Genomic DNA, 21,156 nt, shown 5'->3' with positions numbered 1-21,156 from the left:
ACTGTTTATTCAAATAGTTCTGCCCATTCCCTCTTTTCTTCTTCTGATATTACAGAATTATACTGTAGTAGCCAGTTTCCAAGATGACCCCAATGATCCCTGTCTCTTAGTATTAATGCTCTTGTGTAGTCCCCTCCTGCATTGTACCAGGGTTGGTTGTCTGTATGACAGCATGCATCAGAAATGATATACTATCACTATCAGATTAGGTTATAAAACTTAAGATATTAAATACTGAGACTTCCTTCTTGGGCACTCTTTTGCTTTCTCCTCTCTCAAATCACTTGTTTTGTGGAAGGAAGCTGCCATGTCATGAACAGCCCTAAGGAATAGACTCACATGGTGAGAAGCTGAAGCCTCCAGCCAAGAGCCATTGATGGAGGAGGGCCTGCCAACAGCCACATGAATGAGGGCTAATTAAACCTTGAGATGGCTGCAACCCTTGGCAACAAACAGCATGTTCCAACTTTGTTGGAGAGCCTGCACTAGAACCAACCAGTCAAGCTGCTCTCAGATTTCTGACCTTTAGGAACCATGTGAGATAATAAGTGTTGTTTTAAGTTGCTTAGTTTTGGGATAACTCGTTATCTCAGCAATAGATAACTAATACAGGTACATATGTTGGACTGTTTGATACTGTTCCACAGCTACTGGATTTAAAAAAAAAAAAAAACTTTTATTCTCTTTTTATTTCATTTTGGGTAATTTCATTTGCCCTGTCTCCAAGTTTGTAATTTCTTTCCTTTGTCAAGTTGGCTGAGGGACCAGTTGAAGACATTCTTCATTTCTGTTACTGTGGCTTTTTTTTAAATTGCTAGTACTTAGATTTAATCTTCATGATTTTCATTTGTGCTGAAATTGCCCATGTGATGTTGCATGCTAGTCACCTTTTCCATTAGAACCTTTAACAGATTAGTCAAAATTATTTAAAATTCCCTATCAGCTTCAACATCTGCATATCCAAGTCTACTTCTGTTGATTGCTTTGTCTCTTGGCACCATGTTGGTTTTTTCTGGGCAGAATTTATATGCAGATTTGGGAGTTCTACTGTGTGGTTTCCTCCCTTCTTCAGTTCCTCCTTTAACTTTTTGTCTGCTCCGTCCAGCCCTAAACATTCTCTTCTGACTTCAAAGTTATTGTGGCTATGATTTCTGCTGTAAGCTATTGATGAATTAGAAAATGCCCTCAGGCAAAAAGATGGACCCTTGGGGATCCCTAGGTGGCTCAGAGGTTTAGCGCCTGCCTTTGGCCCCAGGGTGTGATCCTGGAGTCCTGCCTTCAGCCCCAGGGTGTGATCCTGGAGTCCCAGGATCGAGTCCCACATTTGGGCTCCCTGCACCGAGCCTGCTTCTCTTTCTGCCTGTGTCTCTGCCTCTCTCTCTCTCTCTCTCTCTCTCTCTCTCTCTCTCTCTGTCTCTCATGAATAAATAAATAAAATCTTAAAAAAAAAAAGATGGACCATATTACGAGCACAGTACCTTTGTGTTGAGGATAGACTCCCCTCCAGCTCCTGCCTTCTGTTCATTATTCCCTAGTGCCTTCAGATAGCTTTTTATTTTCTTTTTCATCCTAATTTTCTAGTCCTCATCTCTGGGGAGTTTAGTCTGATCAGGCTACTCTGCCATTAACAAAAGCTGGAAGCCTGTTGGATTCCAGAACAGCAATTTAATAAACACGGATCTGATCATGTCACTTTCCCGCTAAAGCCCTTAGATGTCTTTCCATTTATTAATGACCTTGGCTTCTTCTAAAGCCACATACACTGGTCTTGTGCACCGTGCTCTCATCATACTTTCTTCTTTCAGCAAATAGCAAATTCTCACCATTTTTGTCTTAAGCTCACTGTGAGTAAATTTGTAGGTGCCTACAATGTGGAAATTACTTTTCCTACTATGGCTGTTTATTTCTCTTCAGATGATCATATTCCTATGTTCAAATCGAGCTCCCACTTACCAGGTATAATTTTGGGCAAATTACTTCTTTATACCCCAACTTTTTATTTGTGGAAGGGGAATAAAAATACCACACATACGAGATTTGCTGTGAGAACTAAATGGTTTGTTTTATATATATATGTATACATATATAGTATAGAATACTTAGAATAGTGCCTCGTACCAGGAAAACACTCAATATATAATAATTATTATTTTCAAAAGCTCATATGTTGTGACTCTGTGTGTTTATTCCTTTATCTTCTCTGTTTAAAAAAATTGTTACCCTTGTGAATATATGTGCTGAGAATCACCCACCTCTGATTAGATCCCATGTTTTGAGTTGCCATGTGATTTATCTTATAAAAAATAAAATATTTTTTTCCTCCTAACCCCAACCTTAGGGATGATAGAAATTTAAGAAACAAAGGCCTAATAAGTGGTGTGAAGTCACTCAGTAAAGAAGAATTAAGTGCAGAGTTACTAAACTTATCTCTGAACACAGATGTATGTCATCAGCCTTGTGTATCTAAACAACAATTGAAAGCAGGTAGTATTCTTACTACAAATAATTAGAAATATATCGTCTTTTATGTACTGACATTGATAACAATTGGAATTTATAGTAAATTTTCATCTTGTACATTTAAAATAACATTGAAATATTTGCTGGTACTCAACTGGTAGAAATAATTGAAAATTTTTTTAAAAAGAGAAAGAAATGAAAATTATAATGGTAATCCAAGAGAAAACACAGTTAATGTTACTGCCTTCTATATATGCTTTTACAAATTAATGTGAATTTTTGTTCATATACTTGCATACATTTTTACAGTTTATAATCACCATGTACATGCTATTTTATACCTTTAAATTAATAGTAGCTACAGGAAATGTAGGAAATATTCAAAGTGGAGAGAAATCAAAGTATCTATCTAAAATATATGGTTAAGGAATAGGACTTTTCAGTTTCTTTTTAGTATTAGCTTCCTATTCATAATCCTCTATTAATGCAATAAAAACTCAGTAATAAGAGTTTGAAAGATTCTAGTAATAGTTTTATTTTTAATTTTAAACTAGTACTTAAGAAAATTAAAGGCAGTACAATTGTTTTATCTTTTTTTTTATCAGAATGATCTGTTCTATAGCTTGATATTTGATAGAATGTTATATTAAACCTGACATTTTAAAACACACTCCACCTTTTTCCTGTGTTGGAAAAATAAATGCTGAAATCCTTAATATTGTATGTCCTTTTTATGTGTAATTGTATAAAAAGTCATATATACACATGCTACACTTATTTGACCTTTTTGGTAATAAAATTTCTTTTGTCATAATATTCAAAATGACATTTATTAGAGGAAGATGTTAGTTTATGGTTTTTCAGGGTAACATGCTTTCAGTTTGTTCATTCTGTTACTATCACTTTAAATTCTTAGTATTTGTAGATGTAAGCCACTTAATATTTTGCATTTTGCCCTAAAGACATTGCAGTTGCCTTCAGGTATCAAAATAGTAATGTTAATGAAATGATGTCAATTGATATAATAAAAACTCACTTTAAAAGGGAAGGGCATAAAAGTAGTTAAACCAGAGATTTTGGTCCTTTCAAAAACAGTTTACTGATATAAGTTGCAATTGGAAGAATATATTATTTTTTGGAAGAAAACACACTTTGATCCATAATTTTTCACTTTCTATTATAAATAGATGCAAAGCATTCTTTTAATTTTTTCTTTTAAAAAAATAATAAAACTAAAATTATGGTTAAAATATTACACATTTCCTAAATTTCTGTTTTAGTAAAAATATTTTGTTGGCTTTTGTCAAAAGAAAGCATTTTTTATGTGATATATTTATGTTGCATCTAAAACAATTATTCAATAGATACATGTTTCTAAATACTGTTTAAGAAGTAAAGTATTGGTTTGGTTTCTGTGTAATTTAAATACTAATTACATACATGAAGTATTTGTAGCCAAATACCAATTATATATGTAAAATATTTATTAAATATAAAGCTTTATAACTATTTGTTTTAAAGAAACAACACGGTTAGAAGAGAGCTATGAGGAAGAATCTGCACATTCTGGACTACCCATTCTACTTGAAAGCATTGTATCTGATCTTGAAAAATCTCTTGGAACAGCTTTATCTTCAATATTAGAAACAGAAATGAAAATTGCTTTTGGAAACCTTTGGATGGAGGTGGTTATTTCAACTCTATTAGTTGAAAATTACTTTTTCATTGCTAAAGATTTATGACCTTATCTTAGGAAATATGAATTGTATAAAATGTGTAAGCTTCATTGTGATCATCTATATCCCATTTTTTAATAGTTTTTGAAATAACTTCTTAAAACTTAAATGGTGGACATTTCCTAAAAATTAGAAACCATGTTTTATCATTTATATTTTTTCAGTGAATTAGTATTTATTAGGTATTTACTGTGTGTTAGACACATTGCCCCCATGGATCTTAATTTGAATTCAGGAAAACTTCTCTTTGTAGTTTATTTAAATTAGAATATCTGCTATAGGGAGTTCCCATAAGAGTACGTATTCAGAAACAGAAGTGTGTATTTTGGCTTATGTCATATAAATATGAGAAAGTATAAAAATTATCATTAGTAGCAAGATATTTTATATCTTCTACATCCATATTTTTCCTATAATCAGTAAAATATTACATTTGGCAATAGTGGTCTTTTTAGTTAATGTTTGCTGTTCATATCTATAGACAGTAGAAACATCCTATCTTCTCAATTGTAGGTTGTATCTATCCTAGATATTTAGTGAGATTCTAATACTTGTCAATATGATGTGTTTGCTGCTTGATTATATTATCAAGTATTGAACCAAGATGATGAGGAATGATCAGAAGATTCTAAGAGGGTTGACTTGGATGTTTTATAATAGAGCCTGGGAAAGCCATTGCATGTGAATGATTCAAAACAAGATGTGCTGACATCTTGTAGTACTAAATGAACATAATCTCCTTTATAAACAGGTCTTTGCAAGAGTGTAGCCAGTGTTAGTGATAATTGACATCTTTTTTCTATATAGATTTTCCTGTAGCTGTATGAAATAGATTGATTTCTTCCTAGAATTGACTATGTCGGGAAGTAAATTGATCATCTCTTTTGATTGAAACTGTGCTTCTAAAAAAAAAAAAAAAAAAAAAAAAAAAACCTATATTTCTGATTAAAACAGTGCTTTCATTTTGCACATATAGTTTCTGAAACTATAAGAATCAATACTAATAAATATTACAAAAATATAAATTGAAATGGAATTAGCACTTTGAGATTATGATTGGCTTTTAATAAAACATCTTTTAATTTTAAAAGAATTCAACTAGGGACACCTGGGTGGCTTAGTGGTTGAGTGTCTGCCTTTGGTTCAGGTCATGATCCCTGGGGTCTTGGGATCAAGTCCTGCATTAGGCTCCCCACAGGGAGCCTGCTTCTCTCTCTCTGCCTCTCTCTGTGTCTCTCATGAATAAATAAATAAAATCTTAAAAAAAAAAAAAAAGAATTCAAATAATATATTTTGCTCAGAAATATATATGGAAAACTCCTAAATAGGTACTCTTTAATAATAGGAATAATAAATTAGGTGATAATTTTTTCTAAATACTTTTTAGATGCTGTATTTGAAACCACCATGGACTTTAATTCATTTATTACAGTGCTTTAGAAAACACTGGTTGGCTGTATTTGGATTAGTTATGGAGAAGAATTTGCTCTTAACCATTGAGAGCCTATATGAAAATCTCTGTAAAGGTATGGATTTTTTATTTTCTCTTTAGCAATGTGTGTTAAAGTCAGGCTAGCTGATACATTCCATGAAATGTGAAGATGAATTAATAAGAAATTGGTCAATTATTTTTTAATCATTTTTACTTCTAATTTCTAAAAGGAACTTGTGGCAGCTGCATGAATGGATGCAGTTCACAAAGCTTATGACTATTAATGGTATCACTGTTGATATTCCTTGGTATAGTGAATTTATCATTTTTTATAGTGTTTGAAACTTTAAAACCATACTTTACAGTTTATCAGGTATGTAAGTGAAATTTAGACTATTTTTATTTCTTACTGTGTTTAATACACAAGTTTGTCCACATTCCATGTACTAATTTTAGAAATAGTATATTAAAGTATCTATCTAAAATATATGGTTAAGGAATAGGAAATGTTTGTCTTTGGTGCATAGTGAATTCTCAAACCAGAAGAAACTATAGTCAGCCACTTACTTGGTAGTTTTTAATAAAGCCATGTTGCACAGAACCTTCCTGAAGTGCTTCTGTAGCTGCCAAAGAATGGAGGTGGAAAGATTGATGGGAAACCTGGGAAGTTGGTGGGACTTGAGCTGTGCAGTTTTCTTTTATCAATTTATATATGGAGATTCCATGTAGGCTTTGAAAAAAAAAAAAGTTTCTGCTAAAAAGAAAAAGATGGGAAAAGCACTGATCAAATGTTATGAAAGCTCATGTTTTATAAGTAGACTAACCAGCCCTGAGAGGGTGATTTGTCTAAAGTCAGACAACTAGATTTTTCTTACTATAGCTTTAAAAAGCAAAGTATATGTAACAATTATTATGTTCAGTTAGTCCTTGACTTTTTTGAACTCTTAATATGCAATGATCTATTCTGTTTATTATTTTATGTATTAGTGTATCCTGTCTACTTTTGAAAAATAACTGTGAGTATAAGAGGGCCATTAAGTAACAACCTGAGCACAAGATGGTTTAAGCCAAGTTTAAAGTCACAAGAACCAGGTAATGAAGAATAAGAAGAATAAGAAACATGTGCAAACAATTATTGTAAAACCTGAACACAGATTTTTAACATAAAGCATCCTGGAAGCTAAAACAAAACAAAAACAGAAACATATTCTGTGGGAGGTATACCACAGCTCTCTCTCTTTCCCTTGAAATGTTAACTTTTGGAAAATGTTTTGTATCTTTGAAAATTACCTCAGGGGATTTAAAGCATCTGCTTCAGTGCCTTATGACTTTTAAAAATTACCAGTTTTAAAAAGTTACCAATTTTTAAAATAAAGACATTTTCCAGGCATTATCTTTCACTATAGAAGTTATTTATAAGCAGTATTATTATATGAGACATGGGACTATCTATTGGACACATCTTCAGAGCATTTTTGCAAGGTGTATGGAAACATTTTCCATATCTCAAATGGAAGCATAATTTAGTTGGTTCTATCAAAAGAGAAAATCCACAAATCATGTATGATTTTGAACAAGATTTACTTTTAAAAATCGCATCCAGTTGCCATCTTTGATTTTTCTCTTTTTCCAGGGGTGGGCAGTGTTTGTCTTTTGCACATAGCTCAGAGGTTGTGGGCAGCAGCAGGTCTAACTGGGAATAGGAGGAAAGTGAAGAGATGACTCTTCATTTTGCTAAAAAATCATGTTTGGAATCATACTGTGCATAATTTATTATACTTTGGTCTAGAAGAATCTGATGCCTATAATGTTTAACTTGTAAAGAATCCATAATAGAATTATGAAGGTGCCTTCTGCCCTAAAATAATTTTTTGTTTGTTTCTAAAATAATCTTGAATTAGAAAAATCACAGTTTATGACTTTGTTTACTCTTTCAATGGTATCTTCAGATGTTGAATTACGCATATGTGTTTAAATTTAGTATCCCAAAGAATGAATCCTTTAGGTCAATTCATAGAAAATTATGTGGAATAGCTTTTTTTGTATGTTGTTATTCATATTAACTTTAAATGATTATTGACCTTATATAAGCATTGAAGTATTCCAACCATGTAGATTTCTTTTTATGTCGTGTCTAAGAACTGAATTTATCGTTGCTATTTCCCTTTCACACATAATTTTAGTAAAGACTTCTTGTAAGACAGAAATCAAATGATTAATTCAAGGATATAAGCCCTGCTGAACATTTACTGCATTGGAGAAGCACCTTAAAAGTTGTGTGCAATTTCTCCTTCTTTAGGATATTTACTGCGTTCATCAAATTTGTATTCTATCCTATGTGTAGCTTCTCTTAATCTTTTTCCACAGGAATTTAAACTAGTCATTGAATTTAAAAACACATGCTTCATAAGGAAATACACTTTTCTCTGTTTGATAAAGGGGAAGCCAGAAGCCTGGCTATAGCCATCACATTAGATTACTGAATTTTGTATAATTAGTTATTAAAATACACTTTTTATTTTCATTTGGCCTTTTAGTATTTCTAAGCAAATACTTGTATAAGTGATACAGAGTTTTTTTAACTCACAAACCAGCAAAGAACCATGCTGGTGTTTCAGAATATAACAGAGTCTCTGAAACTGTGAACATTAAAAGAAGATAAAACAAACACATTGTAGCATGGTTATATTTTTTTTAAAGGTTTTATTTAATTGAGAGAGAGAGAGAGAGAGACCACATGAGGAGGGGGAGGGGCAAAGGGAGAAGAAGATGCCCACTGAGCAGGAAGCCCAATGTGGGGCTTGGTTCCAGGACTCCAAGATGATGATCTGAGTGGAAGGCAGCTGCTAAACTGACTGAGCCACCCAGGTGCCGCATAACATGGCTATTTTATACGCCTTTGAAAAGTGTTATATAGCACTTTACCCTAATAATGGAAAGATTTTTTTCTGTTCTGAGCTTTGGTGACATTAGAAATTTGCTTAATTTCATCATTCATGACTTTTAAAATCTTTGAAATCATGGTCACTACTTCTCCTAATTGGTTTGAGAATTTCACGTAAGAAATTTTAGTTGAGGGATCCCTGGGTGGCGCAGCGGTTTGGCGCCTGCCTTTGGCCCAGGGCGCGATCCTGGAGACCCGGGATCGAATCCCACATCAGGCTCCCGGTGCATGGAGCCTGCTTCTCCCTCTGCCTGTGTCTCTGCCTCTCTCTCTCTCTCTCTCTCTGTGACTATCATAAATTAAAAAAAAAAAAAAATTTAGTTGAGAAAAAATTGTTATACCTATATTTTTTGTAAATTAACTCACTTTGCTAATTTATAAAGAAAAAAAATTCTAGCTTCTCTTGCCCACAGCTCACTGTTACCCAGATTATTTATATTTTTGCTAAAGTTGTGTCGTGTAGAGAGAGGAAACATTATTTTCAACCAATCTAGTATTACATTTAATAAAGTGGAATTTGAAGGCAAATCACTACGTACTTACTGAGTTGGTTATGAGAGGTACTGCATGTAACTTACATGCTTATCAAATGTGACTCTTCTGATGCCTCCAGAGTAATCTTTATATGAAACAAAATCAGTTTTGAAAATCTGTAACTTGTTTGGTAATTATTATCTCTCTTTTCTGAAGAATACAGAATACCTGAATCAAATCCAAGAACATTGTCTTTAGCTAAGTTTAATTATAATGCTTTTTACACCAGAGAGAGAAATTAAGAGTGGTATGTAGATGTAAATGTGTATTTTTCTTAAGTTTCATAATTAACATTCGATTGGTTTACCAAAGACTTTTTTGTGTTGAATAATCATTCTTACATAATTTTTCCTTCTTAATTTCTGTTACCAGCTAACAGTGCAGTGGATTTTGGAACAGTGAAATTTCTGCTTCAGGATTCTAAAAGTTTGTTACATGCTTTCAGTACAAGGTCAAATTATGATGGTATTCTTCCCCAGGCCTTTGCTCAAGTCAACAAACTACTCCAAACATTTGCAGAGGTAAGATATCTTTGGAATGCCATTTAGAATAGCTAATCACGTATGTTCTAAAAATGTATTAGACAACAGAGGCAAAGTATATTTTAATTCTGACTTATTTTAACACATTACAGGCATTAAGTAAATATTAAGTGAATTGAAGGAAAAGTAAGCAATTCTTATTGCAAATTATAAAACACATCCTCTTATGAAAGCAGTGTCACAGCCACTGTTGGAATTTTATATTATTTCATTTATGGAGGGAAGCAAGCTATGGCTTATTTGACTATTCATTTTCCAATGCCCCAGACCAGTGGATCTCAACATACATCAACATACTTGGGAAGGTTTTTTAATGTCATAGATGCTGGGACACCTAGGTGGCTAAGTGGTTGAGCATCTGCCTTTGGCTCAGGTCGTGATCCTGGGGTCCTGGGATAGAGTCCCACATGAGGCTCTCCACAGGGAACCTGCTTGTCCCTCTGCCTATGTCTCTGCCTCTCTTTGTGTGTCTCTCATGAATAATTTTTTTTTTTTTTTAAAGACATAGTTGCCAAGCCTCTCTCCAACTTAATTAAACTTCTGGCAGTGGTGCCCAGTAAATTGGTCTTTTTTTTTTACTTTTTATTTTGAAATAATTTCAACCTTACAGAAAAGTTGCAAGAAGAGTTCAAAGAATTCTGATATATATCCTTTATGGAGATTCCCCAATGTTACTGTTTTTTTTTACATTTGCTTCATTGTTTTCCTTACCTATATACCTACCTACCTACTTATCTGTCCACATTTTTTCCCAAACTTTAGGAGTATGTTGCAGGTACAATGCCCCTTCACCCCTAAGTACTTCCATATATATATTTCCTAAAGAACAAGGATATCTTATGTAACTAATATAATTAGGAAATTAGTATTGGCATAATACAATTATCTGATTTATAGACCTTATTTAGACTTTGGCAATTGACCTACCAATTTTTTAACAAGTCTCCTTTATGCAGCCTGCCTAGCACCGATGCCTTTTTACTTCTTTTAAATTAATTATGTAAGTTATGTCTCTGGTAATAGTCTATTTTTAAAAATAAAATAAGTTTTAAAAATATTCCTGCAGTCTTCTAATTTCAAATTCAGAAAATACTGTGAGTTTTATTTGTCAGAAACAGCTCAAAAAAACTCAGTATCACAATTGGTAGGTAAGACATTAATGTACTTTAATATATATATAATAATCTTTTTTTTTCCTTTCTGAGTTATTGAGTTGACCAGGTTTTCCTCTGTGTTGTTTTATGGTCAGATAGGTCTCACTACCTAGAAAATAATGAGAGGATTATATGATACTAAATTTAACCATAGCTGGTAAGGAAAGAACTTCCTTAAGAGAGTATCTCATGAAGTACAAGAAGCATCTTTTATATATATATATATATAACCTAATAAATATGTAATAATTCCTGCTAAAAACCCTGGCAGTTTTATTTTTCCACAGCAAATGTGACTTTGAGAACTATTCATAGGAATTAATGGGGCTGGAAGTTTAGGGGATTGCAACTTGAGTCTGCGCTTGAATTGCGTAGGGAGCAATATATTATCCTTTCCCATCACAGAACTGAACCGTAAACTCCACCTTTAGTGAAACAAACATAGTAAACAAGATGGAAAATTCAGGTCACTCAAGGCATATCAGTCTTTGAATTAAGATTATTGAAAATTTTAAAAATTAGGATTGATTATGATAAAAATAATAATATCCAGTTTTAAGGTCCTTTCATCAATTGGAAACCAAGAGACGGGAGTTGCCATGAAAATGTGGCGTGAGAGTTTTAGGGTTATTAGGTAATGCTATGCCTACTACATGTTGTCCACTGAGTATTTAAAAATATTGAATTGTTATTTATACTTGGATCCTGATTTTCCAGTTTTACATTAGCAAGAGATTCATGAAGGCCATTGGTAAAGAACCTATGTCCTCATTAGTGCTTATCCCTCAACACCTGACATTAGTGCTGTTGCTGGAAACAACCTATGTTGTTTCCATGATTGGAGCTCTGGAATATTGCTCCTTTATTTTCATATTAGAAACAATTGATTGTTTAAATCAGCAGGAACTTTGTGATTTAGCTTGGACTTTTAAAATATGCCTTTAAAGGAGTTGTTTTGTAGAATGCATTAGATTTGGCATATGACCTAAATACTTAGTCCTGTCTTAGTAACTTGAACAACAAATAGATTATCTCCAGGGATAGAATATCTAAATACAGTAACTGTTAGAAAAAAAAAAAAGCCCTTAAACTTAATTCATCAAGTGTAGAAAATCAGGAAAAGAGGAATATTCATTCATTTGCTTCTGAAAAGGCTTGTGAGGAAAAAAAAAATGGGAAATTAACTGATCATATTCCAGATTTTTATATAAATGAGGTGGGAACAGAAAAAGGATATATACATTTTTCTTTTGTAAGGCTTCCAACCACCAAAAAAGACTTGCTCTGCCAAGATGATAGAATAAAGTCAGTCTTGTTTAAATAGACTTTAGACCTGTATGTCTGAGGATCTGAGAATCCCCATCCTGACTAGTTGTGTTTTGTTTTTAGAGAGAGAGAAAGAGAGCAGGGGTGTGGGGGGTAGAGGGAGAATCTTAAGCAGACTCCATGCTCAGTGAGGAGCCCAACACAGGGCTTCATCTCATAACCCTGCGATCATGACCAGAGCCGAAATCAAGAGTCAGACACTCAACTGACTGAGCCACCCAGGTGCTCCTGACTAGTTGTGTTTTTCACCTCTGGTTATTTCACTTCTGTGAGCCTTACTTTCTTCTTTTGAAAAATGAGTATAATAATCTGTGTCTCAGAACTATCATGAGAATTAAATAGATTAATATTTGGAAAGCACTTAGTGCCTGGCACTAGTAAGTGCTATGTAGGTGTTTAAAGAAATCCATCTGCACAGTTGCATACACTACTATTTGAGAGCTGAGGAAAAGAGACAGTATGTGATGATTTAAAAACATGTCTCAGAACAACATATGTCTTTCCATTCATGTATATTTATTAAGTGCATAATTAATGAAATAGGCAAAAACAGGAGGAATAACTTTCTTTTTTTCTTCCTGCCCCCAAAGATAGGAAAGGGTAACATTTACTTTTATTGTTGGAGAGAGATCATAACTCCATTCAAGGTCAGATTGCTGAAGGTCAAGTCCTGTATATGAGTCTTACCAGTTGTTTGACCTTGCATGAATTACTTACCCTTTCTATGTCTCCGTTATAAAATATGGAGAATGATAATCTGTGTTTCATGAGGTCATTGTGAGGCTTAAATAAGCTAATAGATATAAATTTCTTGGAAAGTTTCTATACATAAGAAATGCTCAATAAATATTAGCTGTTAGTACTAGTAGTATTGGAAATTTTTTATTTGATAAACACGAAACTAACAACCTGTGAGCTAACCTTTGAAATCATACTATTAGGGGATCCCTGGGTGGCTCAGTGGTTTAGCGCCTGGCTTCGGGCCAGGGTGTGATCCTGAAGTTCCAGGATTGAGTCCCACATCAGGCTCCATGCAGGGAGTGTCTCTCATGAATAAATAAATAAAATCTTAAAAAAAAAAAAAAGAAATCATACTATTATCAACAAGAAAGCCTAGAGAAATGAAGTTATTTTATATAAGTTCACAAAGAAGTTACAGCAGAGCCAAGACAACCACCCCGTCTGTTTTTAAAGTCATAGTTTTGTTTCATTCTATCAGATTTTTTCCCTCCTAATACTTTACCCCAAGGAGATTTCTTAAAAAATTATTCGTATCAGTAGTATGGCTCATACTCTGTTCAGTGTCTTTATCAATATTTAAAATATGCTCAGGTCTGTGTTCTTGAATACTTGTCCTTGGCTGTGCTCTTTATGCACTAGCACCTTCCATCAACTACTAGACTTCTTAAAGGGCAATCTATAACCATTGTTTCCATTTCTTCACTCACTCTTCCTTTATCCTTTACAAGTGGAATTCTGTCTCCAAGCTCTGTTAAGTGAATTAGGTTATCATTGATCAAATCCCCCATTTTCTCTCTCTTTCTCCCTTTCTCAAGTTTCTCAGCCTTTCTCAGCACTTGGTATTGTCCTCTCTTTGTTTCCTGAAACTTACCTCTTTTGGTTTCTCTTGCTTTCAAATACTTCTGACTCATCCCCTATCTTACAGGTCTTTTTCTTTTTGCTGGTCCCTCCCTCCCTTCCTCCCTCCCTCTCTCCCTCCCTCCCTCCTTCAGTTTGTCTACCTTCTTTTTTGCTATTTTCTCCTCTAACGGTCCCATCTACTTCTGAGGTTTGTCTGTGTGAGAGGGATTCCCAGCTATATCCTTTGAGTGGCAGATCTGCATATCCCACTACCTGCTTAGTATCTTTACCTAGATATCTTTTGATTCTTCGCAGTTGACATTCTAAACACAAATTTGTAGTCTGTTTCTCCTCTTTTCGGTAACCAGTCTTTCTTGGCTTTTCTAGAAGTGACCGTAAATTACAGAAATGTAGATCAATATACATCAAATACCTTACTGCTATGACTGTATAGTAGATGATATGTTCACTGCTTTGCCTTCATCAGCAAGGCGTAGGATAATGTGCTGTTTAAAATTGCAATGAATGTGACACATTTTAAAATAGCATCTTTGGGATGGCTGGGTAGCTCAGTGGTTGAGCATTTGCCTTTGGCTCAGAACATGATCTTGGGGTCCTGGGATCAAGTCCTGTATCAGGCTTCCCGCAGGGAGCCTGCTTCTCTCTCTGTCTATGTCTCTGCCTCTCTCTGTGTCTGTCTCTCATGAGTAAATAAATAAAATCTTTATTTTTTTAAAGACTTTATTTATTCATGAGAGGCAGAGAGAGAGAGAGAGAGAGAGAGAGAGGCAGAGACACAGGCAGAGGGAGAAGCAGACTCCATGCAGGGAGCCTGATGTGGGACTCGATCCTGGGTCTCCAGGATCACGCCCTGGGCCAAAGGCGGGCACTAAACCGCTGGGCCACCGGGGCTGCCCAAATAAAATCTTTAAAAATAAAATAGCATCTTCACCACTTTCTGCACATGTATCTGAGATGGGATGCTTTTAAATATTTATGTATTTGACTTTTACCAAATAAACTATGCCTTTACATTCCTTTGTAGAAGTAGTTAAGGGAGTTTGATCTATTTCTACTTTATTAACACTTCATATTTCTATTCTTTGTGCCATTATTTTTTCTAGGCATCCAGATTAAAAAGAAAATTGTAGGGTCTGCCTCATTCCCTGAATCTAGACTTTGGCTTAAAAATATTTCTTGCAGGGCAGCCCCGGTGACGCAGCGGTTTAGCGCCTCCTGCAGCCTGGGGTCTGATCCTGGAGACCTGGGATCCAGTCCTGCGTCAGGCTCCCTGCATGGAGCCTGCTTCTCCCTCTGCCTGTGTCTCTTCCTCTCTCTCTGTCTCTATGAATAAATAAATAAAATCTTTAAAAAAATATTTATTGCATACGTTATTCTTTTTATTCTGCTGTCTTTTCCTACCTGATTCAAGTTCTCAGGATTCCTCTCCTGGATTATTTCAGTAGCCTTCTAAATAGTTTTCTTGTCTCTACTCTCTTATGTTCCAGTTTGTCTTAGAGTACAGTTCTAAATCTATTACTTCCAAAGTTAAAAACCTTCAGTGGTTTCTTCATTGTTAAAGGATTACATTCTATCCTGTTGTTGTTTAATGACCCTTTTCAATCTCATTCTTGTTAATGGATTGTAAGGTACTTAGAGGCTTGAGTTACACATACTTATTGTATCCTAGTGTTCTCTGTCTTATTCAATACCATATGAGTAGAAGGGTTCAAATAGTGTTCTTAAATTGATATTAGGTGACTATAATAAATGCATTGGAAATATTGTTTGATATAAATGGAAATAATTTTTTTTTTTAGTTCTGATGCTTTTCTGGGAATATTTTGTACATAATTAAAGACAATTAATAGCTCTTGGAAAGATAAAACATCATAAGCACAATTGGCATTCAGTTTCTCTCACTAACTATTGAAGGACTAGCTGAAATTTGTGTAATTCTTATTTCCCCAGGTCAAGGCAAAACTTAAACAAAATCTTTCAGAAACAACAATGGGTAAAAAGCAAGAAGATACTTCTTTGATGAAGTCTAATAACCAAGAAATCACCATTTTCTCAGGTTCTCATCTTCCCCAACCCAACAGGCACCAAGAAATCTGGTCTACCCTAGAGAATGTTTGGATTACATTATATCAAAACAGGTACTAAATTCCCAAGATTTTTTTTTTAATTCTAGGCTTTTCCATCATTACTGTTATTCAATGAACAGTTAGTATTTGGGTTGTGATTTTAATGTATTAGATTATCTTATTGTCTTTTATCAAATTGGTGCTTTAGAAACAGTGATGCTTAAATAGGCATACAATCAGACTTACCTGGAAAGTTTTAAAAATACATATGCCTAGGCTCTATCCCAGAAATTCTGACTCAGTAGGACTGTGGTGACACTGAGAAGATAGTGCATTAAAAAAAAAATATATATCTCCAGGTGATTTAGATGTGAAACCTTCATGAGAAGTATTTCCTATGTATGTCAAAACCAATGAAAGCCACCTAGATTGGTTAAACAAATTAGCAGGATACAAAGCCTTAATACGATCTAAAATAATCTAAGGAAAGGTCATTTTGGATTAGGGAAAATTCATGTAAGACTTTGTAAAAAGGAAGATAAATACTTTTGTTTAAAAGGAAGAAATACTTTTATTCCTTTGATATACATGAAAGTACTGTGTTCCTGGTAAAATGAAAAGATACAGACCATTTGTGAGTAGTTACTTAAATGCTGCTGGAGCAACTTAAAAAATAATTTAAGGGATTTTAAAGTAAGCCAACACTCCCTCCCATACTTTTTCCCAGGCTCATAATCTTTATATAATTTTATATATATTCTTCTCCGAGAGAACACCAAATGGCAGATGATGCTGGTGCTGCAGGAGGGCCCGGATGTGCTGTGTAAAAAAAAAAAAAAAAAAAAAATCATATATATTATAGACTTGCAGATTATACTGTATGCTTTTTATGATCTGCAAATCTATAATATATATGATTTAGGTTCAAGAGCCCAGCATCACTGTTATTTTGGATTAAGATAATCTGTCCTAGCAGCAAAGGAGTATGAACACTTCTTAGACATCTATTTTCTTTTTTTTTTTTTAATTTTATTTTATATTTCAACACTAGATTTAGGGCCCATTTTTAGTCCTTGGCTACATTTATAATTTCTTTCCCACAAATGCATAGTTTGTCATACTAAGGAAATACCAATACCTAACATGTAAGCTAAGGAAAACAATACTTAAAAATTTGTATTTTCATATAAAGCAAAGGTTTTATTGTTTGTTTTGTCTATTTTTAACGTATTGGCAATGTTTTGGCTAATCAGATAGTCTTGTTATCAGAAAGTTACTATATATAATAGGCAGAGATTATCATTTTATCATTTTCTTTTTTTTTTTTTTTTTGAGATTATCATTTTCAAAATAAAATAGATTAAAGCCATTTCTGGGCAGCCCAGGTGGCTCAGTGGTTTAGCGCCATCTTCAGCCCAGGGCCTGATCCTGGAGTCCTGGGATCGAGTTCCACATCGGGTTTCCTGCATGGAGCCTGCTTCTCCCTCTGCATGTGTCTCTGCCTGTCTCTCATGAATAAATAAAATCTTTTTTAAAAAAAAGCCATTTCTAAGATATTTTAATCTTCTTTTCATTTAGAAAATATTTGATCATGAATAAATAAAATATTTTTTAAAAAGCCATTTCTAAAATATTTTAATCTTCTTTTCATTTAGAAAATATTTGAATACTTTAATCTTAGAATTTATCTATAATATACATACATTTGCATTGGATGTTAAAGTTCCAGCTAATTTCTGTATTAGAAATAGACTTTCCTTTGTAGCATTTCAGTACATGAAAAATGCTGATATTGCTACTTCATTGCTTCTCATGCCTCAGAAGCATTGTGTACCAGAGTCACTATATAACTTTTCAATATACTCATGCTTGAGCCCTTATGTAGAGATGCTCAATTGAAGGAAAGGTAGGCCCTGTGTTGCAAAATACTTTTTCTTTTAGAAAGGTGAAACTATACTTATTAACCATTGTATTTCTTCAGATTTCCTCAGTTTCCCCTTTCGTGGTCTTGTGAAAATTCTTTACCTCTTTTATACATCACTTGTAGGAATGTGGAAAACAATACATTAAACATGTAATTGCCATATGACCCAGTAGTTCCACTCTTAGATATATACCTAAAAGAACTGACCACAGGTGTTCAAACAAAAACATGTACATGAATGCTCACAACAATTTACAGTAGCCAAAGTGGAAATAATCCAATGTCCATTAACAGATGAGTGGATAAACGAAATGTGGTATATCATAAAATGTATATATCCATAAAATGGAATGGTAGTCATAATGAAGTATCGATATACACTACAGCATGAACAAATATTAAAAACATGCTAAGTGAAGGAAGCCAGACACAAAAGGTCACATGGTATATGAGTCCCTTTAGATGAAACATCCACAGTAGGTCAATCTATACAGATAGAAAACAGATTAGTAGTTACCAGGAACTTTGGGGAGGGAGGAATGGTGAGTGATTCCTTAATGAATACAGGGTTTCCTTTTTGCAGTGATGAAAATGTTCTATGACTAGATAGTGGTGATAGTTGTAGCCATTGTGAATGTGCCAAATGCCACTGAATTGTACACTTTAAAATGTTACAGTGGTAATTTTATGTTTATTGTACCACAATCATTTCTAAAAATGCCTTGGAAAGTACTATGAAGTGAGAAACTTCCCTTGAAGACTGCTACCAAAGGTAACCAGTAAACATGGTTATTATTATGTACACTCAGCTGTGTTTTAAGGCATAGTTTTCTAAGATTGCCATAACAAATTGACAAAACCTAGATGGTTTAAGGGCAGCCCAGGTGGCTCAGCGGTTTAGCACTGCCTTCAGCCCAGGGTGTGATCCTGAAGACCTGGGATCGAGTCCCATGTCAGGATCCCTGCATGGAGCCTGCTTCTCCCTCTGCCTCTGTGTCTCTGCCCCTCTCTCTCTCTCTCTCTTTCATGAATAAATAAATAAAATCTTTTTTAAAAAAAACTAGATGATTTAAAATAACAAATTTATTCACTCACGGTTCTGGAGGCTCTAAAGTCTGAAATCCTGGTGTCTGCAGAGTTGGTTCTTTTGGGAAGTTCTGCAAAGATCTTATTTCAGATAAAGTCACATTCTGAGGTTCCGGGCGAACATAAATTTCAGGGGCATATTATTCTACCCAGTACAGCACATGTTTTTATTTATTTATATGGTGATTGTTATGTTATATAAATAACTTTTATATACCTTTATTTTTCTAGCTTATAGATGGTATAAGCATTATTTTAATAGTTCTTTGGTATTTCACCAGGTGGCTAATTCACCATTTACTTAACACTTTTTATATTGTTGAATATGTAGGTGATTACTAATTGTTGACCAATTGCGAATTATTGTTAATATGTGCTAGATTTCTAAAATTACCAGAGTAAGGTGTATGAACATTTAAAACTTCTAGTTTCAGCAAACAACGTAAATCTGATGTCTTTTTTTTTTTTTTTCTTCATCTTTATGTACTGGAGTACTGTTAGTACTTATGTACTGACTTGAATTTAGATTAATAGTCTTACTTCTGTGCCTTCCAGTCTCTTGATAAGAAACATCATTCCCACAGTTTGTACCGTATTACTTTAGCTTAGACACACATAGTTGTTGCTCTAGATCCTTTGCATGAATGGTAGCCTGGACATTCACAAGTCACTGTCTCTTATTTCTGATTTAAATAAATCAGGATTATGAGAGAGGAGTTATACATATTACCTCATTTTATGTATTAGAAATGCTTGAATTACAATAAACGTGCAAGTATACCTATGAATATCTTTTCTTTTTCTCTGTTTTAGCATGGATGTATTTCAAAGATTGGGCTCAAATGCAGCTTTGACTTCTTCAAAAATAGCATCCTTTGAAGAAGCATTTGTATCTCTTCAAAAGTTAATGGTGGTGGTGAAGGATATTCTTGAAGGAATTCAGAGGTAAATTCTAATTTTAAAGTTTCATTTATTTTCTCTTTCTTCTAGGTTTTATTAGCCTTTTGAGAGAGGTGCTGGGAGTCTTCCATCAAGTTTTATAAACTAATAACTTTTAGACTTAACTTTTCCCTCTCCCTTGCAAAAAGAGTCACTATTTGTAGTTTGGACCACTAGCATATTTCTATTTTTTTTTCCTTTCTAAAAAAAAATATGCCAGGTTGTAAGCTTCATAAGGAACTTTATTTTCATTATTATGCAACTAAGCTCCCAAAACAGTGCCTGGCGTATAATGGGCACTCAGTAACTACTTGTTGACTAAACATATGTTTAGGTAGTTATCACTGCTCTTTAAAGACAAATATATGTTAATATTTCTTAACATGATTGATTTCCTCAAATTATAGCCTCATAGTACCACAAACTGAAAAAGTGTAAGAACCAGCATAGTCTTATGATGCTTTGAAACTTCTGCATATGTGATTATTTTAAATATTTGTAGAGCATATAGAAAACATAGAACCACTAAACTGTAGAATGGACGTTAACAGCAAGCACCTTTATAGGATAAAGTCAGATATGTTTTCTTTTGTGGCAATAAAGGAGAATACTAAACAGTCTTGCAAGTTTGGGGATACATACCAAAATCTCTTGACCTGAGTTAAATATGCAGCTTGCTAACAGAAGACTATTGTTCTCTAGAAATTAAAAAACAAAACCAAAGAATCAAAATTGATTTGATTTTAATATGTCCAAATTTTAAAAACTTGGATTTTCGCAACAGTAGTTTTTTTTTTTTTTTAATTTTTATTTATTTATGATAGTCACAGAGAGAGAGGCAGAGACATAGACAGAGGGAGAAGCAGGCTCCATGCACCAGGAGCCCGATGTGGGATTCGATCCCGGGTCTCCAGGATCGCGCCCTGGGCCAAAGGCAGGCGCTAAACCGCTGCGCCACCCAGGGATCCCGCAACAGTAGTTTTTGAGCTTCTTTCTCAGTGTCTCTTAAGGGTTTTTGGAAACTTCATCTCATTGTTAACACACGAAGCCTTTGTACCCCTTTTGGATCACAGTTGACTAAATGATTCTTCGAATAGCTTTTTGGTATTCTTAAGTTAAGTTTTTGGTTATTCTTAATGAATTGAAGATGTGGCCGATCCCAAGGGAAATGAAATTATCATCTCTAAGTGCAAATAATTCCTTTTCTACTTAAAGCAATACTAAATAAGAGTAGCTTTATGAGGGAGAAATATTCAAATTTTTATTTTAGTTATGCAAAATCTATTTTTACATTCTAGGTTGCATAAAAGCCATTCTTGACACTACCTTTTCTACAGGAAGTGTAGGGGTAGCAATCAACAAATGTTCATTGAGTACCAGTTATGCTTGGCATCATAGTAGGCCCTGGGGA

At 34.0% G+C, this 21,156-nt stretch overlaps 1 protein-coding gene across 9 annotated transcripts in view; it reads left to right on the top strand.

Moving 5' to 3' along the window:
* SWT1 (SWT1 RNA endoribonuclease homolog) overlaps window positions 1-21,156 on the top strand; it is a 94,906-nt gene that overhangs the window by 33,258 nt on the left and 40,492 nt on the right. For 8 of the 9 annotated variants that reach the window (XR_012033100.1, XR_012033102.1, XR_012033101.1 and 5 more), the window contains 6 exons: window positions 2,339-2,484; window positions 3,982-4,145; window positions 5,584-5,722; window positions 9,479-9,627; window positions 15,681-15,868; window positions 19,620-19,751. Coding sequence is in view for 6 of the 9 variants with exons in the window: in XM_072830884.1 (XP_072686985.1) it covers window positions 2,339-2,484; window positions 3,982-4,145; window positions 5,584-5,722; window positions 9,479-9,627; window positions 15,681-15,868; window positions 19,620-19,751 (918 nt within the window). In the remaining 3 variants the exon portion in view is untranslated. The remainder of the gene's footprint in view (window positions 1-2,338; window positions 2,485-3,981; window positions 4,146-5,583; window positions 5,723-9,478; window positions 9,628-15,680; window positions 15,869-19,619; window positions 19,752-21,156) is intronic. The other variant, XM_072830888.1, reaches the window with a different exon arrangement.

Source organism: Canis lupus, chromosome 6 (genome assembly GCF_048164855.1).
Source record: "Canis lupus baileyi chromosome 6, mCanLup2.hap1, whole genome shotgun sequence".
Classification (NCBI taxonomy): domain Eukaryota; kingdom Metazoa; phylum Chordata; class Mammalia; order Carnivora; family Canidae; genus Canis; species Canis lupus.
Note: the sequence above shows the minus strand (reverse complement) of the source record. Positions and strands in the feature narration are given on the sequence as shown.